This window comes from Vanessa cardui, chromosome 27, assembly GCF_905220365.1.
Source record: "Vanessa cardui chromosome 27, ilVanCard2.1, whole genome shotgun sequence".
Lineage (NCBI taxonomy): Eukaryota > Metazoa > Arthropoda > Insecta > Lepidoptera > Nymphalidae > Vanessa > Vanessa cardui.
In genome coordinates this window covers 5,768,354-5,788,229 of record NC_061149.1, presented here as the reverse complement: position 1 = coordinate 5,788,229, position 19,876 = coordinate 5,768,354, and the positions used below count along the sequence as shown (strand labels likewise).

Genomic DNA, 19,876 nt, shown 5'->3' with positions numbered 1-19,876 from the left:
TAGTTACTCTTTTTCAACATTTAAAAAATACAAAGTCATGTTAGTTAATACAATTATTTAAATTAATATATCCTGCCTGGAAGTCAACAGGTATTAATTCCACGCCTTTTTATCATCTACAAAATCTTATATCGAGTAATACGCCTTTTTTAATGTATTTTTTATAAACGATTTGAATTTACGAAACGGCAAAGTTTAAAATGTCTGTTAATATAATTACTCTAAAAATTCGACATACAAACCCACACAATGCAATTCTATTTACAGAGTAAAAATACTTAAATACTTTTAGGCGGGAAATGTCAACTGTCAAGATCCATTTTGCAATAAAAAAAAAACAAGATTCAGAGCGAAGCGGACGCATTGTTTTTGTTCAATTTATCCAATTAAGTCGACGTATATCTACTTTTGTACGGAATACATTGAGATTTAACGACTCAGTAATATTAAATAAATTGCTTTTTTTTCATGGAATGACGTAGCTATTAATAGCTGCTGGCATTTTATTTTGTACGGAACCTAATTATTTACGGAATATAATTAGAGCCGAGATGGCCCAGTGGTTAGAATGCGTGCATCTTAACCAATGATTGCGGGTTCAAACTCAGATGAGCACCACTGAATATTCATGTGCTTTTTTGTGTTTTTAATTCATCTCGTGCTCGGCGGTGAAGTAAAACATCACATGTGTATTCCACCAACCCGCATTGGAACAGCGTGATATAAAATGTTCCAAATCTTCTCCTCAAAGAGAGAGGAGGCCTTAGCCCAGCAGTGGGAAATTTACAGGCTGTTGTTGATTTTAGAACGTACGGCGTAAGCAGATCTAGTACATTGAAGTATTTTTTTAATTGCCTGCAACTAATTAACATAAAATATGAATTTATTATGATTACGTTAATGTTGATTAAATGTTGTGATAATAATTATCTGATCTACTTAATACAATAACAATTACGACCATTATATAATTTTATATACTTAAATACTCTCAAAGAGAAACAGATATTTAGAGAAACACAAGAATATCTATTATTTCAAAGCTTAAAGTTTAAGCAAATAAAAAAAAATATTTACGTGCTTTTATATATTTGTATAAAAAAAATACATAATTTATTTGAATATAAAAGAAAGGCTTGATCGTCTCTTGTCACATTTAGGATTTGTTTTACATATCTTCCCTCTCTCTTTAACAATCTTGACGTTTCGTTCTAACAGCTGAATGTTTTCTTCTTCGTCTAGAAGCTTCGTAAACAATTTCATAATGTCACTTGGCAGAATGTTTGATTCATCAGCTAATCTGTCAAGTTTGACAGCAATGGCGGCCCGAGACTGTGAAGTCAGCTGCAAGTTGTATACACAGTCTTGTTAATTATTAATAATAAATAAAGTTAATAAAATCAAAAATAAATACACGGTAAAAAAAGGCAATTTATTATTTATTTTGGTACGACTTATTTATATCGATATTGTTACGTGCTCATTATGACCTGCGAAGATTCCTTTGTCCTAATCAGTGGCGGATTTACCATTAGGCTAAGTAGGCTGGAGCCTATGGTGGCAGATTTAGAGGGGCGGCAAATTTAGCACAATTTTTTTATCATCTTACAGAAATTAAAAAAAACCTTATAATTATATGTATTATATATATAACTTATAATTTAACGTGTTTACACATTACGTCCGTAATCCGTATACTCGTCACTACATAGCGGGTTGGAAAAATAATCTAGTAACTGACAGAAATATCACCTAGTTTATAATTATACTAATATCGGAAAAAACCGATGTAATGAGGACGATAGTACACAAATCAGAAATGTTGCAAAAAAAAAGTAGGAGCGGCAAAAATTGAATAGCCTACTAGCCAATAGCGGCAGATTTGTAAATCTTCCACTGGTCCTAATGGACGTACGGCATGGCAGTCAAAAATAATTTAATCTTGAAAACTAGCGATACTAAATCATCATAATTTAGTTAGTTAATAATACAATAATAAAAGAATAAGAAAATTCTAGAAATCATACATTTTAATATATGTACTAACTTTCAAAATCGTATTGTTATATTTCTCCAATCCACAATCTTCTTCATCCAACGGATTCCTGGACTTCAACCATCCGTAGTTGGTGTTGATGGATCCTCGACGCTGCTGAAACTTGGACTCCTTGATCAAAGTTCCGATCTAAGAAAAAAGTATTTTTTTAAGATTTTTAAATAAACATGGTTATTACGTATATTAATTATTTTTAAAACATCCCGACGTTTCGAGCACTTTGCAGTGTTCGTGGTCACGGGTAGTCTACCCGTGACCACGAACACTGCAAACTGTATATTAATTACGAACGTAATTAATATACGCGATTTATCCGTTATAATTAGTTTTATTTAAATGTGTAATAATCGCGAAAATTTTAGACAACATTATGGTTATTTTTATTATTACAGTTATTTAATACTGGATATTTAGCATATTTTTTTTTATTTTTTGGTGGAGCTCGATATTTCGACATTATCTACGAATGTCTTGTTCACGAGTCCAGTGCCGTAAATAGCCTTTTCAGCGCCCTGTGCGAGCTTCTATAACCGCGCCCTATTTAGGCAGACCCTTTACTTATTTTACTGCCTCACTCACTAAAACTTAAACGCAGGTTCACTACTCTGAATGCGTTGCCCATTAACGATAAACACTAAACACAAATACGCTCGTGCGCTGCTAATAAAATGAGCGCGATGTAAGTACCTTTGTAGTGGAATCGAGTACTAGGGGCTCAGCGGAATCTATTGAGGAAACAATAGTCCTGCCCAGTCTCTCTATTCTCGCGCCCCCGAAAGTCTACGCCCTGTGCCTGGGCACTGGTGGCACCGCCCTATTTACGCCACTGTACGAGTCTCAATAAAACATATGGTAAATATCCCGTATTAAATAACTGTAATAAAAGTCCCCTTGTTATTTTTAATTTCAAATACATTTATGATATAAATTGCTAGCATTCAAATATTATTAAAGTAATCGACCTGTAACTCATGTCCTTGATATGTACCTGTATCCAGAGCCAGATTTAGGAGGGGCAAATGGTGCAACTGCTCTGAGGCCTCTATAAGAGAGGGGCCCGCACAATAGAGGTTCCCACGTGTTAAGAATGACAGATATGTCACTGTTCAAATATATTTGTAAAATTATAAGTAAGAACTTCTACTCTGTTACATAAGCTTCGCTCCTTTGTGGCCCCAGGGCTTCTAACCGCCAAATCCAGTTCTACTCCTATCTTACGCTATGCCCATTGAACCTCGCAGCAACGACAAGGCAGCATGCGCTAGCGACCCCTAACTGCTTCGTGGGTTATGTTGGTCCCACTAAACAAGTGGGAATACCTCGTCCAACTACGTACGTTCGCACTAAACTAGACGTTATCGGAGTCCCGTTAGTGTGACTGAGTTGAAGAAACAATGCAAAATACTAGCCAAGATGGAAGAACAGTAGCAGGTTACCCCCAACACCTAGATCCTGAAAATAGGACGTAAAACTAGGGCCGTTGATGCGTGAGCATATCCTACATGCCGCTTTTAGGTCGACCCTAATGGAAGACGGCAGACTAGATAGCCTCGAGCTACCGCTAATTTCATGCGATTTGCTAGTAAATCAGTTATAGCGAGCACTACTAAGAGTTTATGATTAGTATACCTTTATTTATAAAAATACATACATACATATTATTAACTACATTTAACTACTTATATCCACTTTAATTTAACTTTTAAAATTCCGATAACAGTTTCGTCAACATTCAAAACACAGTCCATAGGAAATATCATAGACTAATCAAGCTAGCGACCAATTATATCGTGTCAATTTTACGTACTAAGGTTTGTTATCTTTTTTTCCTACATCCACATTTTGGAATACATTATACTTTCCGCTGATTAGCATTGTCTTCATGCTTTGTTCATAAAGCAAATCGTAGCTACCCAAACTTTATGATATTGATATTTTTTAAATCATCGTCAAAGAACTTTTAAATGAAAACCCATACTTACATACTGAAGTAAATCGGACGACGAGAAATTGTTCTCCGATTTCAATAACTTCTCGCCGAAAAACATCATGTACGACGTTTCCCAAACGAAGACAATCAAATAATACCAAAAAAAAAACAAAATCACTATTTAATAAAATAATACGACCCAATCTCGAGTGGCTGATAAATTATTTATTTGATTTTCTCCACATTCATATTCGCGGTAAACCTTATCAAATAGCGATCTTAATTAAAATCGAATGAAGTGCCGCGTGTTGGATTAGAGGCATTCGTCAAGTTCATTAATAAAAAAATATACAGTACCTTAAAAAAAGTACGGTCGAATTGATTCCTCTTTCTTTTTTTTATGGTATAGGTTGGTGGACAAGCATATGGGCCTGATGGTAAGTGGTCACCATCGCCCATAGACAATGACGCTGTGAGAAATATTAACTATTCCTTACATCGCCAATCTGCCACCAACCTTGTGAACTAAGATGTTATGTCCCTTGTGCCTGTAGTTACACTGGCTCACTCACCCTTCAAAACGGAACACAACAATACCAAATACTGTTGTTTGGCGGTAGAATAATATCTGATGAGTCGATGGTACCTACCCCGTCTAGGTAGGTAACAACACACAGCCGGCTTGCATAAAGACTTACCACCAAGTGTATGTTGTAGTTTAGTTAATAGTCGATCATACTATATACAATTCACCATTTGCAAAATTTTAATCAGACTAAATTAATAATAAAACTTATTTAGAGTACTTTATAGTAAATAAAACGCCTAGATTTAGACTCGTTTCCATCACAGGACACTAATTATTGTTAAGTGCACAATTTTTTCTTTTCTTTTTTTTGAAAAGAACATCTCAGACTGCTTTCCGAAACGATGGTATTTAATCATATCGACGATTCAAAAACGGTTTATTGTGAAGTTTACTTGAATAAAATTGTTTTGATATGGGCTAATATTTAAAACAAGCTTACCATTTCTGGTATAGGATTTTTTTAAATTCTTTATTTTATAACGGTTTTGGAATTATAGCAAGACAATAAAACACTCAATAATTCATTGCTATTTAATTATCAACATAAATATTATTCAACATTTGGTTTAGCGTTAATGTATCACAGAAAATTGTAAGAAAAACAAAAAAAAACATAGGAATATCTTCAAATTTCTGATTGATTGATTAGTTAGCTGTTACAAGCGCCTTTCGACTTCGTTGGGCTTCGTTGTCACGACTTGACAACGAAGCCCTTATATATACCTTGGCATATGATATTTTTAAATGTTGAAAAAGAGTAACTACTGAGTTTCTTGCCGGTTATTCTCGGTAGAATCTACTTTCGGAACCGGTGGTAGCTTCACTTAATTGTTAATTGACGGTTCAAAAGTGCTTGTAAAAGCCCACTTGAATAAAGTTTATTTTGATATTGATACCAAATCACAACAAAAATAAATCTATAAACCTTGTATACATTATTTATCAATTCTAACAAGGTGTTCTGTCAAAGTCATATGAGGGCCCCATTATATGCAAAGGCCCTCCAATAGCTTAAAGACAGCTCTATATCGTTTGTAAGCATACTCTTTTTCAGCACTTACAAAATTAAATAGAAACAAACATTTCATGGTGTAATGACAGCGTATAAGCGTTCATGCCATTTAACATACTATTATGTCATATTATCCATTAAAACCCCCCTAACCCCACCTCTTCAAGCTCCAACAACAGACTAAATAATCAATCAATCATAAATAACATATGTGCGATTAGAATTAAAAAAAATAAAATAAAAACAATTATATAAAATTAAAAATGGAATAAAAGCGTCACAGTTCGCAATCTACTCCCTTAGGGGGTATTTCATTTATACCCCCTGTATTACATTAATGATATAACAAGCCCCCATTCCGACTGTAACGCCATCTATACTAAAAATTTTACTATAATTTCCCTAAGAGTTATATCACTTGTGTAATATTGCAAGAAGATTATTCTAGAATAAATTACAAATAATTTGTATTATCTATTTTAAAAATATAAGAAACCATAACAAAACCACCAAAAATCATACACTTATTCATTTAATAAGGCATAATTAAGGCATACCGTGTGTAACCTATAATCATATTGCCATATATTAAAAAAAAAACTGGTTAAAGCTTACGGCTTCGTTCGCATTTTGGGGCTTGATTGTCAGGCAAAATAAGTAGCCTATGTCCTTTCTTAGAGCTCAATTTTGCGTCACACCAAATTTCATCAAATTCGGTATAGTGGTTACAGATAGAGTTATAGCACGACACAAATTAGATGTATCATCGGAAAATGCAATGGAATGAAAATAAAACCGATTACTGCCGATTAACACGACCAATAGAAACAGCTCCCTATCGCGCTATTCGACGCTATTCGTCGCTATAGATTCACGCGTCAGAGAAAGCAAGTGCATGTTAACCGACGCGTCAAATTGACGAATATATTAGGTCATATGATATTACAAATTATTACGTTTATGCAAAGATCATATTCGCATGAGAAATTAATATTGATAATTTGGGATGGCGTACTCAATTCGGATGTGATCGGTTTTACGAATTTTGCCGATGCGACAACTAAGTTGTGTCTTACTATACTTTCACATTTATAATATTAGTTAATAATAATAACGCCCCTGAAACACAGTATTGAAATCTTACGTCGAAAATTATTTAAGTAAACGTTACGTACTGTAACTTAGGATTAAATATTGACCTTGAATTTTGACCCTAAGGTCTAGGAGCTAAGCTTACTCGAGACCACGAGAATGGACCTTAAATGCACAGGCTTGTGTGTGTGTGCTTGTGTATGTGCGCAAATGTATGTGCTGTTCCCCACTTACATAGTCCTCAAATAATTTCAGATATTAGTATAATGTCTATGAAATACTTTTAGTCAAATTTATTTTTTTGTTATAACTTTTTTAGTAAAGGAACTAAACTTTGCTTAGTTTTAGATAATTGTCAAATATTTTTTTATTCATAGGGTTAATTGTTTTTGTTAACACTTTAACCTTTAATTTTTTTTTTAATTTATTTCAAATACCATTTTTTATGTATTCTGTGTAAAACTTTCAGTAGTCTAACAGACTATTGTCAATTTATAAAGAAAACTATACAAAAAAAAAATTGTTTATAAGTGGTACTTAATAATTTTTGTGACATTCTAAGCTTTAAAACATTCTTTTTTTTTTAATGGAAGCTTCGTTTTTAATCTATCTTGTGTGCCTAAAGCTTTAATTAATTAACTTTTTGTTTAATTTGACCAGAGTATGGCCACAGAGATAGTGCTGGAACCAATCTCAGTAACAAAGCCGGTCTTGCCATGTTTAATATAAATTGTAACATATAGAACTTAAACGCGCTAGCTCTAGGGATGTTCTCCTCGAGTTGTTTGAAAGCGTATATCGATGCTGCGGTAGCGAATATCGATATTATAAGCGATCTGTTCTTTGTGTTGTGACGGTACCTGTAAGAAAACATGTTTTGTCATTTTTACATTATTGGATTATTTTTTATAACAAACTCCATGCGACACTCCAAATATATCGGCAATAAGAAGGATAATCTATTCTATTCAAACTCAATCTATTGTATCAGGATGTAACGCCCCTTGTTCCTGTCACTACAATGACTTACTATGCTCGGATATCGGAAACACTGCTACCATGATGTTTAATGGTAGATTACATAAATTAATGTTACTTAGACTGATGGTTCTGCAATTTTAGTTCTATGATACAGTTAGATGACAGCAACGATCACTTGATGAGGAAATATCTCTGCTAATGATCGGTTTGAGGGCGGTGACGTCACGCGCTAGAGCGAGGCGCACTGCAGCGTACTCACTCGGCGAGGGCGGGCGACACGCTCAGCGCGCAGCCGAGCAGGTTGGCGGTGCACTGCACGAGGGCGGTGACGTCACGCGCTAGAGCGAGGCGCACTGCAGCGTACTCACTCGGCGAGGGCGGGCGACACGCTCAGCGCGCAGCCGAGCAGGTTGGCGGTGCACTGCACGAGGGCGGTGACGTCACGCGCTAGAGCGAGGCGCACTGCAGCGTACTCACTCGGCGAGGGCGGGCGACACGCTCAGCGCGCAGCCGAGCAGGTTGGCGGTGCACTGCACGAGGGCGGTGACGTCACGAGCTAGAGCGAGGCGCACTGCAGCGTACTCACTCGGCGAGGGCGGGCGACACGCTCAGCGCGCAGCCGAGCAGGTTGGCGGTGCACTGCACGAGGGCGGTGACGTCACGAGCTAGAGCGAGGCGCACTGCAGCGTACTCACTCGGCGAGGGCGGGCGACACGCTCAGCGCGCAGCCGAGCAGGTTGGCGGTGCACTGCACGAGGGCGGTGACGTCACGCGCTAGAGCGAGGCGCACTGCAGCGTACTCACTCGGCGAGGGCGGGCGACACGCTCAGCGCGCAGCCGAGCAGGTTGGCGGTGCACTGCACGAGGGCGGTGACGTCACGCGCTAGAGCGAGGCGCACTGCAGCGTACTCACTCGGCGAGGGCGGGCGACACGCTCAGCGCGCAGCCGAGCAGGTTGGCGGTGCACTGCACGAGGGCGAACATCGGCGTCGTCGACACGTGGATGTTGTCCGGGGCCTCGCACCAGCGGAACGCCTGGAAAATAAAATAAATTCATATTAATTTCAAAGAAAAAAATCACATCAGAGCCTAACCTCAAATCTAAGAACTTGTACCGACTTATTGGAAAACTAATTTAGCAAACAAAATCAAAATGAACACTCACCAACTTAACCGTGTAGTGTGGATCGATACCAAATAACACAAGGCTGTAGTAAGTGACGACACTAATCAATATGGCGATTATGGCACAAACCACGTGCCATATCATCGCCTGGCTTGCTGGCATGGTGGCGTGCGTGCTATACCGCCATATAAACGGGTCGGTCACGTATATACAGAGTGCTGGCGCTAGGAATAGACCTGAAAACATTGAATAATATTTTATAATTAGAGAAGAAAATCCATATAAACAGTTGATGCATATTCACGCGATATCATTGGTCGAGAGCTTGATTAGTCTATGGTATTTTCAATGGATTTGTGAAGAGCGTTTCGGACGTCGAAAATGTTATTTTGAAAGTAAAATTATAGTGGGTAAATAGTAAAGTGCATTAGTATTGTATTATAAATAATGATATATTAATCATAAACTTTTAATATAGATGAGTTATTAGCAAACTGCATGAATCTTAGGTTTGTTTATCTTTATTCCTACTTTCATTGGGATATGCTAATAGCTATGCTATATTACTACGCTATATTATGCATAAATATAAATGTAATTGAACTTTACTGACACTCTTTGTAATTAAAATGGTAGAAAAGACCAAGTACCTTGTCAAGTTTCTTGTCAGTTTTTCTAAATAGAATCTAGATGCCAAACCACTCATTGCATGAATACCCCTTAACGCACTTCCCTCACACCCCAAGAAAAAAGAAAAAGGTGTCATCAACCCTGTCTCAACATATACAGTTAATTGTTTCTTACCCAACAAAGCACCCAATAAACATTGATGCGGGAAGTGTGTTGCAACGAACAGCCTCGCAAACATCACAGATATGAGGGCGAACCCAAACAATGGATACGTGAAGTATTTCCACCACCAAAGATTCCATTTCCTGGAAATTGAGAAAACAATTAACATACCATTGAGAAAAGCTTATCTAAAACAATACAACATATATTAATCGTATATTATATATATGTAAAAATAAATGCAGATGTTTTAAACTAAAACATTTTCTTAATTTTCTATATTTGAGTAAGTTGTTTTTTTATTTAAGGGTAGGCAGTCTGGCAAATGGACTAAGTTATGGGAAGTGACAAATGCACATAGATAAACATTATGAGAAAATGTAATTACAGACACATGGAAATAATATCTTATTATTTGTTTCTAAGGTTGATCAAGCATTGGCCATCAGTTGGACCAACCAATATTCAATCTCAAATCAGATTAAATTAACATACCTATCATTACATATGTGTGACATCCACATCACAGCTAGTATCAGCACAGATGCAGCAGTGGTTGTGTGACCGGACGGGCTGCCGGGACCAGTCTCACAAGTTTGGGATGTTTGGTGTAAATGCGGCCGATTTGTATTGGTATAGAATGTTGTTTCTCTAACCCACCAGTATGGACGGTCTTCTAAAAGCCACCTGAAACACAACTTATTATATTTGATAACATAATTGTAATGAACTAACATGACTGTATTTTTAAATTTTGAAAAGAGTAACTACTGAGTTTCTTGCCAGTTCTTCTTGGTAGAATATGCTTTCCAAACCAGAGGTAGCTTCACTTAATATAGTTGTTAAATGATGATTCAAAAGTTATTGTAAAAGCATACTTGAACAAAGTATATTTTGATTTTAGATGTTTTTATTTTATTTAAATTTAAAATATGTATATTTTGTAAATAGCACCAAGCTTCTAAAAAGCCCACTTTGTGATAAATAATAAACACAATATTATTATATGACATATTTATATTTAATGTTATAATAAGATAATAGTGAGTTGTTACAAGGAATAAATACTTACTCCTATCTACAACAATAACTCCCTCTTGTGTGGAAATTTGTAACAGTTTAAATAGCAATGTGTTCAATGTATGCAAAAGATATAATTTGTGTGTTCATGAAAGCACACTTTGGGAATAATAAAGTTGTAAATCGGTGAAAAAAACTGCTGAATTTCTTTCATTGTTTTTACTCAGGTCATAGTATTTTATTTTCAAACCTTTTGTTTAATTTGACTATTAATAAGTAAACATAAAACTTCTATATTTAATAGAGGCTTTTCATTTTATTTGATACTTAATATTATAAATAGATTAATATTATCCTTCAGTACAGTTATTATCTTAGATTTTATGATGATAATGATTTTCCATTCATACTTTCAACCAAATTTTTGATACTCATGCTTAATCTAAATATATATACTAATCTTATAAATTGCAAAAGTAACTGTTTGTGTGTTGGTGTGTATGAATATTCATTTGATGTCTATTAATATATTTTTTTGGCTTTAAAAAAATTCTAGTTGTACTAATATTAAGAAAAAAAAAATCTCTTACCATTTCATGACGGCATTCATCCAGCCACCGAAAGACAAACATACGATCAGCTGAGAGGCAAATACGGAGTCCAGTATGGTGATGAGCGGGAATAATACTTCCATAACATAGTGCGGGTTTGAGAAGTGGTTGACAAATTTGAAATATTCCCCATAGTCTCCAAGCCTTTAATTATGAATAATAAAAAATTAAGTACTTCCTAATGATTTAAAAAAAAAGAACAGGCAAAGGATTCCAAAGTACGAACACAAACATAGCACGTAGGTAAACATTAAATTCCTATTGAAATGACTCATAGAAAATATTCACATAATAATCTTTTATAATTGTAATTTTATAAAACGTAAAATTAATATGTTTCGTGAATTTTGGTTAATGAAATATTCTTAGAATCGAATAAAAAATAAAATTGTATTCATATTGCGATAATAAATAAATTATTTACCAATATTGTACGAGTTCAATGCATGATACACCGAGCGCGTAGACCTGTTCCATATTTACGAAATCTATTGAATTTTAATGTATTGTTACATAACCACATCAATTAATTTTAATAAAAAAATTAATTTAAATCATAACAAATCGGCCTTTTCAATTCTTGTAAGGTCTGTACTGTCAAACTGACATAACATATTACAGATATAAGCAAAAAAATAAAGATGCAATATTTAAATGGTATAATTAAGAAATAAAAAATATATATTAAGCATAAATTATATTTAAATCAAATATTATATGTTTCACTTCTTACCATTATATTTTTAATAATTAAAATATTAAATCAATTTCAATAGTTTTTTCTATTCGACCATAGATGCCACTGACATCCTTAGTGTGTAATACTATTAAATAAGAGATAGCAGCACAAAATAATTAATAACAAATATTACTTTTAAATTTTATTTATATTTAAGACTTTTATAGATTAATTTAATAGAGTATTCAAATATTTTAGTTTACTGCACTTTTTCAAGCATGTATTTAAAATATTATTGTATATTTATGTTTTATTTGTGATATATTTATTATAATAATATAATAAATATCACAAATAAAATATAAATATAGAATAATACTTTAATCAAGTTAATTTTCTGTTAGTCCGTAATATCAGACGGATACAATTTTTACTAAATGTATTTATATACTTTAAAAGTACTTAAACTTATAATATAATAAATAAGTAAGATATTAAGAAAAAAATAATAATACGAATGTGACGAAGTTATCATGACGAACAATTACCGGAAGTATATTGTGGGGGATGGCACGGTGGACATGTGTCGAGCGTGTCACACTCCGGGCGAATCCCTTAGACATATTATTTCCGGTTGTTCTCGTCTTGCTAACGGAGAGTATTTGCACAGACATAATCAAGTGACCAAGATTATCCATTAACAACTTGCACTTCGATACGGTCTTGTGGTATCACAGGTACCATACTAAAGGTATGTGCCCGACCCAGTTCTCGAGAATGGTCATATCACACTGTACTAGGACCGATCTACAATCACTGACAGGACTGTTGTCGCCAACAAACCTGATATAGTAGTGATAGATCGGGCAGAGCGCTGCACGATAATTGTTGACATCACCATCCCTCATGACGAGAATCTCGTGAAGGCTGAGAAGGATAAACAAATAAAATATCTTGACTTAGCTCACGAGGTTGTCGACATGTGGGATGTGGATACAGCAGTTGTTGTGCCGATAGTTGTTTCAGCGAATGGCCTAATTTTGGCCTCTCTTTAGGCAGCTGGGTCAAGGGCCTGATGCAGAAGGCAGTACTCCTCGGCACGGCGCGTATTGTGAAGAAGTTCCTCTCTTTTCAAAATCAAAATCAAAATCAAAATAAACTTTATTCAAGTAGGCTTTTATAAGCACTTTTGAATCGTCATTTTACAATTAAGTGAAGCTACCACCGGTTCGGAAAGTAGATTCTACCGAGAAGAACCGGCAAGAAACTCAGTAGTTACTCTTTTTTAACATTTAAAAAATACAACGTCATGTTAATTAAATACAATTATTTAAATTAATGTATCCTGCTTGGAAGTCAACAGGTATTAACTCCACGCTTTTTTATCATCTACAAAATCTTGTATCGAATAGTATGCTTTTTCTACCAATGTATTTTTAACAAACGATTTGAATTTACTAAACGGCAAAGTTAAAAATTTCTGCGGAATTTTATTATAGAAACGGATACCTTGCCCCAAGAAGGATCTATTGACTTTGCGGAGTCGGAAACTTGGCGTTATAAGTTTATCCTTACTTCTAGTGCATATACAATGATTATCACTGATTTTATCAAAGTGATCAATGTTACTGTGAATATACATGATATTGTTGTAAATATATTGCGACGCAACAGTGAGTATTCCTACTCTGTTAAAAACATCCCGAAGAGAGTCTCTAGCTCCAAGATTATAAATAAACCGAATTGCTCTCTTTTGTAAAATAAAGACAGATTCAATATCTGCAGCGTTACCCCAAAGTAATATGCCATATGACATAATACTGTGAAAATAACCAAAATAAACTAAACGAGCGGTATCAATATCAGTTAGTTGTCTAACTTTTCTAACCGCGTATGTTGCGGAGCTGAGTCTTCCTGTTAGGGATGATAAATGAGAGGTCCACTGAAGTCTGGAATCCAATTCTATTCCTAAAAACACCGTAGTATCAGCTACTTCAAGACGGTCACCATTTAAAGATATATTATAATTTTGCTTGCTAACATTAGGTTGGGTAAAAACTACACATTTTGTTTTTTGAGCATTCAAAACTAAATTATTTACTGTAAACCAATTGTGTATCTGTGATAATGCACCGTTCACATCGTCATAGTCATTTTTTTTCCTGTCAACCTTAAAAATCAGCGAAGTATCGTCAGCAAACAACACTATATCACAAATACCCTTAACATAGAAAGGAAGATCATTTATATATACTAGGAATAGAAAGGGACCCAAAATTGAACCTTGTGGAACTCCCATTTTTAACGTAGATCCAGAAGACTTTATTCCATTAATGAAAACTTGCTGGATTCTTTGACTTAAATATGAAGCGATGAGATCAAGAGCTTTACCTTTAACACCGTAATATTTGAGCTTATAAAGAAGCGTTTCGTGTTCTACACAATCGAATGCTTTAGATAAATCACAGAATACTCCAATAGCGTTCTGTGATTTCTCCCAAGCATCGTAAATATGTTTGAGAAGCGCAATTCCCGCATCAGTTGTCGAGCGACCTCTTCTAAAACCGAATTGCTCACCATGAAAAATAGCATTTGTACCGAAATGGACGAGAAGTTGATTTAAAATAATTTTTTCGAAAATTTTACTTAAGGATGGGAGTATTGAAATAGGCCTGTAATTACCGGGATCGCTTCTGTTTCCAGTTTTAAAAAGTGGTAAAACTTTACTACATTTTAACAAGTTAGGAAATGAACCCGTGTCCAAACTCTTGTTAAAAATTACTGCTATATACGGAGCAATATCGTATATGATGTTATTAAAAAATTTTACCGAAATGCCCCATATGTCGTTAGTTTTTTTAATATTTATAGTTTTAAATACTTTTATGACATCTATTGCAGAAACCGTTTCAAATGAAAAATCAATAACGCATTTAGAAACACTATTATTTAATAACCTAGCTGCATTTGATGTAGATGATTTTAAATGAAATGTTATTTTATGGGGTACTTTATCAAAAAATGATTCAAATAAATTAGCAACCTCTAATTCAGAACTCGTGTATCTACTACCTGTGTTCAATTCTATTGGTATCATTTCCTTTTTAGGTTTTCCACTAACACTACTAATAACATCCCATGTGGCTTTAATTCTATTATCAGAATTCAGGATTTTTTTCTTTAAATATAAGGACTTAGCAGAAATGCATACTGTTTTAAAAATTTTGGAATATTTAATGACGTATTCTAAAAAGGCTACGCTTCGATTCCACCGCCTCATATCATATAAGTCGTATAATTTATTTCTACTTTTATAAATACCAACAGTAGCCCAGTCACTAAACTTTAATTTTGTGTTACTATAACATGATTTCATTTTAAATATATTGTTAAATTCTTTTAGTATTACTTCAAAAAATGAATTATAAAGCTCATTTGGATCCTGTGTCGTAAGATCTAGATTAGACAATTTATACGCCACAATATCTTTAAAACAATGTAATTTGTTAGCCGTTATTGGCCTGTATGTTATTTTTTTTAAATGATTTATTTCTTTGTGTTTTAATGAAAACTTCTGACCACAATGATCAGAAGTTAAATTATTTATAATTGATACTTCATATATTTCACAGTCACAGAACACATTATCAATACACGTAGAAGTGCCGTCGGTTATTCGCGTCGGTTCATTAACTCTATGAGTTAAATTAAATGACATAAACAAGGCGACCAACCGAACACTTAACGTAGTTTCTTTAAGTAAGTCGACGTTAAAGTCCCCACATACAATTATATATTTATTAGTTTTACATAGCTTTTTAAGAATGTCCTCCATAGTGGTTTCAAACAAATAATAATCTCCCGATGGGGGCCGGTACACGCAGACTATAATGTACTGTGGAAATTCCACGCAGGATAGTTCGATAGTACGTTCGATAGAGAGGGCCACAATATCTTTTCGAGATTTACAAACGATATCATTCCGTACTAATATTAATGAGCCACCACGAATAGCACTCCCTCTTACGAACGCACTTGACAATTTAAAGTTTGAAATATTAAATATGTCAAATTTTTTAACCCAATGTTCTGTGAAACAAAATACATGTATTTTATAACACTCCGAAAATAATTCTATTTCATGATCTTTGCCACCTATGCCCTGTATATTTTGATGTATAATATTTAAGTAAGAGGGCGCAGATGTTGTCGTTTTATTTAGTTTAAACTATTAATTTGAGTATTTTTAATTTTGTCGGTGTTAATATAAATTAAATTATTATTTTTATTATACATATGATCCTTGGTAACATTACTTGTAAAATAATTTTTGATATTGTAGGCAATTAGGTTACCAATTTGTCTTTTCGATTTCATTGGTAGGTACATAGTATTCTCTGTCCACTTAAATCTATGAATGAATTTATTAATGTCAAATAACATTAAATCATTACTGCAATGTCGAGTCAAATTATATAGACATAGGTTTAAGTCATAAATATGTAAATTCTGTGCATCTGTCAAGGTATGTGAATATGGAAATAAACTAATTATAAATTTGCATTTCTTTTGATTTTGGATTTCAATTAATAATTTAATATCCTTAATTAAACTCTTTTTGTTTAGAGACAAACTGTCACCATGCATTAATACTACTACATTATTAGAACCCAGATGCATAGAATTTATTTTATTTATTTGGTATTGATAGGTTGCCCCGGGTGAGCATGTGTTAAATACATTTTTTATTTCACTTTTAATTATTGAGCCAAAGCCCTGTCCTAACTTATCCGATACTACAATAACATCTTTATTTAATTCTAACCCCAGTTTATTATGGTTATGGATCCCTGGTGCACATTGACTCAATTTGATAGGTGATACTTTGGTATTATTACTATTAGGAGGAACCAACTCATTTTCCTGAGTATGCATACAGTTACATTTATTCGATAAGGATTCAAATTTTTCTAAGTTAGAGGTGCATAGCTCAAGAAGATTGTTGGCTGTGTGTATGTGTTCCTCTATCTGTTTTTGAGCCAATTCATATTTTTTATTAACAAAATCTAAAGATCTTTGTAGGCTAGAAATTTCTAATTGCAGTTGTTCAATGTCATTTTCATATATTATTTTATTATTCTGCAATTTATTATTTGATGATTTTACTTTATTAATTAAATGTGACCGGTCTTTTCTCATTTTGCATATGTATTGATAGTTATTAATGTTTTTTTTTGTTTTACGGATGAATTTATTTAATTTTATATATTTTTTTATCTTATTATGTGAACTCATGGGTGTATGTTTAATTTTAGACTCCTGTAAGGTGGTATTGGGGTCAGGGGCAGGTATAACTAACTCATTATACAAACTTTCAGTCGCATCACATTTCTGGCTTGTTTGAATTTTTTCCAATTCTAATTCTGCTGGAGCCTTGACCACCGGTGGCTTAGACCCTGTTCCCGCCACTGGTTGGCCTCTGTATTTTATATTTTTAAATATATTTTGTATTTTATATTTAAAAATGTAATGTTATATGAGTAAAAATAAATAAAAAGAATACGAATGTTGTTAATCGTTAGGTCTTGCCTTCTTTTTACTTAAATGTTAAAGAATAATATATAAAATAATATAAATATAGCTATATATAATTGTATTATTATTGGAACTGAAATTGCAAAAATCGGCAATCTCAATCGATTCTTAAAATCCGCAAAAACATCTTAATTACAAAGAACTTGCAAAAATTGATAATTTTCTTGTTGTCAGTAACATTGCTTTCTATTCAAACTTAAAAGTATAGTAACTATTTAAACTATAATTATGAAATAAAAATAACTCTGTATGAAAATATTATGTGCACAATGTGAAAATTATTACGATTACGAAGCTTTTGACAATGTATTATCTACTCGAAGACTCAGTGCAGGCTCATCTAGGTAGATACCACCCACTTACCCAATACCTATGCAACCACCAAACAGCAGTACTTTAAACGATCGCCTCCTGGCTGTTTCTATTAATAAACAATATGAAAAATTTCACAAACTACTAACTACTTGGTGATAGGGCTATGTGCAAGCCCGCCTGGGTAGGTACCACCCACTCTTCAGATATTCTACCGCTAAACAACAGTACGCAGTATTGTTGTGTTCCGCTTTGAAGGCTGAGTGAGCCAGTGTAACGTAACGAACACAAAAGACATAACATTTTTGTTCCCAAAGTTTGTGCCAAAGTTTTATGGTCACAATTTATGGGCGTTACTATAAAATAGGAGATCTATTTGCCAGTCTGCCCAAGTAACCAAAAGTAGCCTTATTAGATTAAAAGATAAACATATATCTTTATTAAAGTTTTCCTGGGCGACATCGCAATGACTTATTATAATTATCATTGTTTCATTGTATATCGATGGTAAATTCCAAGACTAATGATCCAACCCCAAAATTTTTACTACTAGGAAGCTACATTACGTCTGAATATTATTTTATATGACATAATTGTCTTCATTACATAAACAAAGTTGCTTACCGCTGTCTGTCTTGTATGCTCGGATCTTTAAAATTACCCAACGGATTTTGATGCGATTATTTTTAATGAATAGAGTGATTCGTGAGGAAAGTTTTTGTATGTAATACATGGATAATATAGTAAAAAAAAATGAAAAATTCTATAGTATATTTAGTATCATAATTGCACCCGTGCGGAGCTGAGGCGGGCCGCTAGTATGTTGTGTCTTGAAATATTATCTCCATTTGTCGTAGTTCTAAACATTCAAATTTATTATGTTAGTATAATGTGACGACAGTTACAATTTCGGTTGTCATACATAGAAGAGAATTAATTACTGTCTACACATATATATATTTATCAAACGAAGCTTTTGTACGCATTTCGCTATTGTGTTAAAATTGTGCTCGGCGTTGAAAAGAAACTGAGCCGGACATTCAATTTTTATGTGATTAATTTATATTTTTCATTTGTCTCGTGCTGGGTGGTGGAGGAAAACTTCATTAAGATTGCATTTGTCTCATGATAATACAATATAAATCCAACAAACCGCTTTAGAACACTTTTTTAGAAGCTTCACTTAATTGTAAAATGACGATTCAAAAGTGCTTATAAAAGCCTACTTGAATAACTTTTAATTTTTATTTTGATTTTGGAAATCTAAAGATGTCAAATCAAATGACCAAAATTTAAACATTTACAAACTGTTACTACTATAAATAATTATGTATATTCATTTGATTATTAACAATTTAATAATATATTTTTTTTTTTATTACTTTTTTGTTCCATTTGCTCTCGAAACGCTTGGCCCTTGGAGTAGTGGTGCAAAAAGCTTCATCAAAAGTATAACACCTCGCCTCATTGCCTCCACTGGTGACAGGAGCGCTGGTTCGTTCGCCCAGAGGATCGGAATTGCGATTCAACGGGGAAATGCTGCAAGCATTCTTGCCACCATTCCACGCGGTCAAGATTTATACAGTAACTAGTTTTAGTTCATACGTGTATATATTTAAGCAATTAATGTTATTAAATCTTATGTTAATAAATTGTAAATATACTGTCGAATAAATAATTAAACAAAATAGAATACAAATATAACAATTTCCTTTTGATTATTTGTTGCAAATCAATATGGCCGTTTCAATACCGGTGGGTTGGTAGCCCTGGCGAGTGAGATACAAAGTCTATATATTTTGCTCACGTACGTCCTGATTTACGTTTTCCAACGTTTCTATCGACACAGATGCGCTGAGCTGTCGCATAAATTCCCTCAAAGATGTAATCGTTCTCTTATAATCAGCCACGGCGGTGGAAGAAATATTATCCATTCCATACATCACCAAGACGCCAAATAATCAAACTCAAACTCAAATAACTTTATTCAACGTAGAAGCATTACACTTTCTTATTGATTGTCAAATTAAACACTGCCACCGGTCCGGAAAAGGAACGGAAGGAAGATAGAAACTCAGCGG

General features: G+C 33.9%; 2 protein-coding genes across 2 annotated transcripts; both read right to left on the bottom strand.

Annotated features, from left to right (window-relative positions):
* Nucleotides 1-1,067: 1,067 nt before the first annotated feature.
* LOC124540983 lies at nt 1,068-4,104 on the bottom strand. Its single transcript, XM_047118755.1, has 3 exons — nt 4,039-4,104; nt 2,048-2,185; nt 1,068-1,344 (listed from the first exon to the last, which is right to left on the bottom strand). The coding sequence occupies exons 1-3, from the start codon at nt 4,102-4,104 to the stop codon at nt 1,114-1,116; spliced, it is 435 nt and encodes a 144-aa protein (XP_046974711.1). The 3' UTR covers nt 1,068-1,113.
* A 3,153-nt stretch (nt 4,105-7,257) lies between these two features.
* LOC124541208 (glucose-6-phosphatase 2) lies at nt 7,258-11,791 on the bottom strand. The gene is made up of 7 exons (XM_047119079.1): nt 11,634-11,791; nt 11,189-11,353; nt 10,074-10,265; nt 9,591-9,721; nt 8,826-9,022; nt 8,574-8,695; nt 7,258-7,539 (listed from the first exon to the last, which is right to left on the bottom strand). Exons 1-7 carry the CDS (start codon nt 11,684-11,686, stop codon nt 7,311-7,313), a joined length of 1,089 nt encoding a protein of 362 aa, XP_046975035.1. The 5' UTR covers nt 11,687-11,791; the 3' UTR covers nt 7,258-7,310.
* Between the last annotated feature and the right edge of the window lie 8,085 nt (nt 11,792-19,876).

Coding starts and splice junctions, on each gene's coding strand:
- LOC124540983 (XM_047118755.1), bottom strand. CDS start 4,104: ATGTTTTTCGGCGAGAAGTTATTGAAATCGGAGAACAATTTCTCGTCG. Junction 2,186..4,038: donor CGTCCGATTTACTTCAGTAT/GTAAGTATGGGT, acceptor CTTTTTTCTTAG/ATCGGAACTTTGATCAAGGA. Junction 1,345..2,047: donor ATAACAATACGATTTTGAAA/GTTAGTACATAT, acceptor TACAACTTGCAG/CTGACTTCACAGTCTCGGGC.
- LOC124541208 (XM_047119079.1), bottom strand. CDS start 11,686: ATGGAACAGGTCTACGCGCTCGGTGTATCATGCATTGAACTCGTACAA. Junction 11,354..11,633: donor ATTGAACTCGTACAATATTG/GTAAATAATTTA, acceptor TCATAATTAAAG/GCTTGGAGACTATGGGGAAT. Junction 8,696..8,825: donor CACACTACACGGTTAAGTTG/GTGAGTGTTCAT, acceptor TTTATTTTCCAG/GCGTTCCGCTGGTGCGAGGC.